Source organism: Taudactylus pleione, unplaced genomic scaffold (genome assembly GCF_031769625.1).
Source record: "Taudactylus pleione unplaced genomic scaffold, aTauple2 ptg000244l, whole genome shotgun sequence".
Taxonomy (NCBI): Eukaryota; Metazoa; Chordata; class Amphibia; order Anura; family Myobatrachidae; genus Taudactylus; species Taudactylus pleione.
In genome coordinates this window covers 13,901,713-13,907,914 of record NW_028284646.1, presented here as the reverse complement: position 1 = coordinate 13,907,914, position 6,202 = coordinate 13,901,713, and the positions used below count along the sequence as shown (strand labels likewise).

The window sequence follows — 6,202 nt, the reverse complement described above, 5'->3', positions numbered from 1 at the left end:
AGGTACCGCTGGAGAAAACAGAGCTTTCCGCGCTTCTATGAATACTAGTGTATGGGGAAGCGATCCAGCCACAGAGCTGAGGTACCGCTGGAGAAAACAGAACTTTCCGCGCTTCTATGAATACTAGTGTATGAGGAAGCGATCCAGCCACAGAGCTGAGGTACCGCTGGAGAAAACAGAGCTTTCCGCGCTTCTATGAATACTAGTGTATGGGGAAGCGATCCAGCCACAGAGCTGAGGTACCGCTGGAGAAAACTGAGCTGTCCGCGCTTCTATGAATACTAGTGTATGGGGAAGCGATCCAGCCACAGAGCTGAGGCACCGCTGGAGAAAACAGAGCTTTCTGCGCTTCTATGAATACTAGTGTTTGGGAAGCGATCCAGCCACAGAGCTGAGGTACCGCTGGAGAAAACAGAGCTTTCCGCGCTTCTATGAATACTAGTGTATGGGGAAGCGATCCAGCAACAGAGCTGAGGTACACTGGAGAAAACAGAGCTTTCCGCGCTTCAATGAATACTAGTGTATGAGGAAGCGATCCAGCCACAGAGCTGAGGTACCGCTGGAGAAAACAGAGCTTTCTGCGCTTCTATGAATACTAGTGTTTGGGAAGCGATCCAGCCACAGAGCTGAGGTACCGCTGGAGAAAACAGAGCTTTCTGCGCTTCTATGAATACTAGTGTATGGGGAAGCGATCCAGCCACAGAGCTGAGGTACCGCTGGAGAAAACAGAGCTTTCCGCGCTTCTATGAATACTAGTGTATGGGGAAGCGATCCAGCCACAGAGCTGAGGTACCGCTGGAGAAAACAGAGCTTTCCGCGCTTCTATGAATACTAGTGTATGGGGAAGCGATCCAGCCACAGAGCTGAGGTACCGCTGGAGAAAACAGAACTTTCCGCGCTTCTATGAATACTAGTGTTTGGGAAGCGATCCAGCCACAGAGCTGAGGTACCGCTGGAGAAAACAGAGCTTTCCGCGCTTCTATGAATACTAGTGTATGAGGAAGCGATCCAGCCACAGAGCTGAGGTACCGCTGGAGAAAACAGAGCTTTCCGCGCTTCTATGAATACTAGTGTATGGGGAAGCGATCCAGCCACAGAGCTGAGGTACCGCTGGAGAAAACTGAGCTGTCCGCGTTTCTATGAATACTAGTGTATGGGGAAGCGATCCAGCCACAGAGCTGAGGTACCGCTGGAGAAAACAGAGCTTTCCGCGCTTCTATGAATACTAGTGTATGGGGAAGCGATCCAGCCACAGAGCTGAGGTACCGCTGGAGAAAACAGAGCTTTCCGCGCTTCTATGAATACTAGTGTATGGGGAAGCGATCCAGCCACAGAGCTGAGGTACCGCTGGAGAAAACTGAGCTGTCCGCGCTTCTATGAATACTAGTGTATGGGGAAGCGATCCAGCAACAGAGCTGAGGTACACTGGAGAAAACAGAGCTTTCCGCGCTTCAATGAATACTAGTGTATGAGGAAGCGATCCAGCCACAGAGCTGAGGTACCGCTGGAGAAAACAGAGCTTTCTGCGCTTCTATGAATACTAGTGTTTGGGAAGCGATCCAGCCACAGAGCTGAGGTACCGCTGGAGAAAACAGAGCTTTCCGCGCTTCTATGAATACTAGTGTATGGGGAAGCGATCCAGCCACAGAGCTGAGGTACCGCTGGAGAAAACAGAGCTTTCCGCGCTTCTATGAATACTAGTGTATGGGGAAGCGATCCAGCCACAGAGCTGAGGTACCGCTGGAGAAAACAGAGCTTTCCGCGCTTCTATGAATACTAGTGTATGGGGAAGCGATCCAGCCACAGAGCTGAGGTACCGCTGGAGAAAACAGAACTTTCCGCGCTTCTATGAATACTAGTGTTTGGGAAGCGATCCAGCCACAGAGCTGAGCTACCGCTGGAGAAAACAGAGCTTTCCGCGCTTCTATGAATACTAGTGTATGGGGAAGCGATCCAGCCACAGAGCTGAGGCACCGCTGGAGAAAACAGAGCTTTCCGCGCTTCTATGAATACTAGTGTATAGGGAAGCGATCCAGCCACAGAGCTGAGGTACCGCTGGAGAAAACAGAGCTTTCCGTGCTTCTATGAATACTAGTGTTTGGGAAGCGATCCAGCCACAGAGCTGAGGTACCGCTGGAGAAAACAGAGCTTTCCGCGCTTCTATGAATACTAGTGTATGAGGAAGCGATCCAGCCACAGAGCTGAGGTACCGCTGGAGAAAACAGAGCTTTCCGCGCTTCTATGAATACTAGTGTATGGGGAAGCGATCCAGCCACAGAGCTGAGGTACCGCTGGAGAAAACTGAGCTGTCCGCGCTTCTATGAATACTAGTGTATGGGGAAGCGATCCAGCCACAGAGCTGAGGTACCGCTGGAGAAAACAGAGCTTTCCGCGCTTCTATGAATACTAGTGTATGAGGAAGCGATCCAGCCACAGAGCTGAGGTACCGCTGGAGAAAACAGAGCTTTCCGCGCTTCTATGAATACTAGTGTATGAGGAAGCGATCCAGCCACAGAGCTGAGGTACCGCTGGAGAAAACAGAGCTTTCCGCGCTTCTATGAATACTAGTGTATGAGGAAGCGATCCAGCCACAGAGCTGAGGTACCGCTGGAGAAAACAGAGCTTTCCGCGCTTCTATGAATACTAGTGTATGGGGAAGCGATCCAGCCACAGAGCTGAGGTACCGCTGGAGAAAACTGAGCTGTCCGCGCTTCTATGAATACTAGTGTATGGGGAAGCGATCCAGCCACAGAGCTGAGGTACCGCTGGAGAAAACAGAACTTTCCGCGCTTCTATGAATACTAGTGTTTGGGAAGCGATCCAGCCACAGAGCTGAGGTACCGCTGGAGAAAACTGAGCTGTCCGCGCTTCTATGAATACTAGTGTATGGGGAAGCGATCCAGCCACAGAGCTGAGGTACTTCTGGAGAAAACAGAGCTTTCCGCGCTTCTATGAATACTAGTGTATGGGGAAGCGATCCAGCCACAGAGATGAGGTACCGCTGGAGAAAACTGAGCTTTCTGCGCTTCTATGAATACTACTGTATGGGGAAGCGATCCAGCCACAGAGCTGGGGTACCGCTGGAGAAAACAGAGCTTTCCACGCTTCTATGAATACTACTGTATGGGGAAGCGATCCAGCCACAGAGCTGGGGTACCGCTGGAGAAAACAGAGCTTTCCACGCTTCTATGAATACTACTGTATGGGGAAGCGATCCAGCCACAGAGGTGGGGTACCGCTGGAGAATCTGAGATTTCTGCAATGTAACCCCTTCTGTGAAAAGGAGGAAGCAGTGAGAAGCCCTGTTATCACTGATAAGGGGCTTTGCACTGCTTCATGAATAGACCCCATAATGAGCCCCTTGGATTTTCCAGCAGGGGATATTTAGAGTACAGTGGATTGGGCTGTAAATTTAGTAGGAAATGTGTGGAGCTTGTGACATCTTTGGGCGGGTTTTACACACCCGAGTGACAAAAAGTTCCGATTAGGGGGGCGTGGTGTGCAGTAGACACAGGTCCTCCCTGGCAGTAGCTGCTTGGGAAGCCCCTTTCTCTCCCCCTCTTCACAGCACTAGCAGTTTGTGGAGACATCTGGGAGGCAGCATTGGGCCTCTTCCTCTAAGATATCCCAGGGTGCTTTTCGTGCTGCCGCATGCGCGCTGAGGGAGCGCTGTCGTGCTGTATGTAGTGTGTGCTATGCTATGCTATGCAATGAGTGCAGCAGCGGCGGGACGGTTGAAGGGGAGGAGAAGCCGCCTGTGACAGACTGACTATAGTGATATGGTATGCAGTGTCCATGGGCTCGTTGTGTTGGAGTAATGTATGGCAAATACTTAATGATTACCAGTTTTCACATTAGCTTTTGATATCTAGCACCTGTGTCAAAATCAGTAATTCTTCATGTGTGTCCTTCGTGGTGGTCGTAGTTGTCTTGTCAGCTTTGTATTATAATCTCTCCATTAGTGCTGCTGCTGATTCCGTCATTTGCTATATATTCATTTGAATGTGAAATATTCAGTCATGGCTATTTATATAGTACAAAGCTGTTACCCTGCTCTTTACACAGAATATTTAGTCAATCACATCAATCCCTGCCCCAGTGGGGATTACAATGTATTTTCCCTATCACATTGTCAGAACCAATGAACCTGCCTGTGTGTCTTCGGAGTGTCAGTGAAAACCCACACTAACATTGGGAGAACGTACAAACTCCACAGATGGTCCACGACTGAGAATTTTACTTATAGCTTCAGTGCTGTGAGTAATGCATACCACTGGCTCAGTGGTTCTCAAACTCAGTCCTGAGGACCCGACTTAGAGCCGTATTCAATTTGGGAACCTACAGTCTGTGCTGGACTTTTCGCTCCACACTGGAACTTTTCCTGGGATAAAGTATTGGGCGCGCGCTTGCTTTTTCTACTTCAGGGTCCATAGGGTATCCACAGGATACCTTGGGGTATAGGTGTGACGTCAGTCGCAGGGCACCAAAGAGTTAAGCTTTCAGCCTCCCAGGATGCACTAGGTCCCCCTCCTATACCCCGCCCCCGGGCCAAGGCACCTCAGTTTAGTTTGGTGCCCCTGTCGGAGTGGGGGCTAGAAGAGCCCCTGAAGCTTTCTTCAGTGCAGCTGTGGCTGCACATCTGGATGTACAGCATGGACAGTCAGTCCTGACGTCCATGCTGTCTTCCCTACACCCCCGCCGGTACCAGAACGCCGGTACCGATCCGGGGATGCTGGTGAGCATCTGGGGTCACAGCTAGCGGTGACCCCAGATGTTCCGGACCATGGCCGGATCCAAGGGGGACAAAGGTAAGCAGCGGGGTCCCGCGGTGGGTCCCCGCTGGTCACATGGTCCTAAGTCCCCAGGCAGGGGGCTCCCTGGGGACTGGCTGCAGCGTGGAGCCAGGTACTGAACCTGCGCTTTCCACTACCCCCTGGGACAGCGGACCGCAGCAGAGCGGTAGCGCTGCGGCGTCCCAGGGGTTAAATGCATGCCAGGGGAGCGCGCCTTCCCTGTCTCACAGTCGGCGCCTCCCCCGCTGCACACAGCCCTCTCTGCACTGTGCTGACTGGTCCTGTGTCAGCGCTCCTCCCCCAGGCCAGCTTCTCTCTGCTCCTCGGCGGCCATCTTCTCTGCAACGCATGGTGAACGCTGCTGGAAGTCTGGAAGGAAGCATCGTGGTCTGGGTCCCCCCGCATACCTCTCCTCCGCTGTGGCTCAGGTCTGTGTATGCAGCGCTGTGTCCTACTAGGCCCTGTGTCTGTGTAGTTGAGTGATCAGCGCTGTTAGTGCAGGAATTGTTATTTCTCTGCATTGTATGTGACTGTGCTAGCGCTGCCTGTAACTTTTCTTCTCTAAACTGTCAGCTTTATTACTGTCCCTGTTCTTTCTGCTAAAGCCCTTGCGGTGCGGTGCTGCAGGGTGGTCTCTCGCCTATTTAATACTTAATTGGTGAGAGAGGTCACATACGTGGTGCCATCATGTCTGAAAGTGATTTTCCCCTCCGGCTACAGTGTACCACGTGCAAAGTACCGTTAGCGGAGGGGGAGGGTAGCGCGGAGGGCCTTTGCCGGCAGTGTTTGTCCATGGCGCGGCCTATTACGGTTACAGCACCGGTACAGGAGCCGCCCTGGGCTTGTTTCGCTCAGGCGTTAACAGCTTTAGTGGGCCAGTTAGCTCCGCAGCCCGCGTTTACTCCGATGGGTTTGTCCCAGCAGTCTGTGGTGTCGTCACCCATGCAGGGGTTCCCACGACAATTGGTGGTACCCCACAGTCTCCCTATTTCCCCGCTCCCGGGTTCTCAGGAGCCAGCGTGGGTTAACTCCCTGACGAGTTCTGTACAGCACTTGTCGGATGTGTTGCAAGGGGAGTCTGTGATGCGGCCTCATAAAAGGCCGGTGGCGTCTCTGTCCGCTCCTTATGAGGATGACGAAGGGACGTCTGATGATGGGGAGATTCTGGATCCTTACGATCAGGAACCTCTCCATACTAAGGACGCTGATGCTAAGTCCAAAGTATATATTCCTGGACTTATTCGGGCGGTCCGCACAGCCTTGGTGATTGAGGACGAAGTTCCCCCAGCGGCTAAATCTAAGTATGCCTTTTTCAAAGATGTGAAGGGCGATGCCACAGTCTTTCCTCTTTCGGTCAGTTGGTGGACCATTTAGAGGAGGCGTGGAAACAACCTGGCAAAAGATACCAG

At 52.2% G+C, this 6,202-nt stretch overlaps 1 protein-coding gene across 2 annotated transcripts in view; it reads left to right on the top strand.

Moving 5' to 3' along the window:
• Positions 1–3,526: 3,526 nt before the first annotated feature.
• The window catches only part of CCDC150 (coiled-coil domain containing 150), a 183,867-nt gene continuing 181,191 nt past the window's right edge, over positions 3,527–6,202 (top strand). For both annotated transcript variants that reach the window (XM_088479720.1, XM_088479721.1), the window contains exon 1: positions 3,527–3,782. In XM_088479720.1, the coding sequence (XP_088335846.1) occupies positions 3,780–3,782 (3 nt within the window). In that variant the 5' untranslated portion in view covers positions 3,527–3,779. The remainder of the gene's footprint in view (positions 3,783–6,202) is intronic.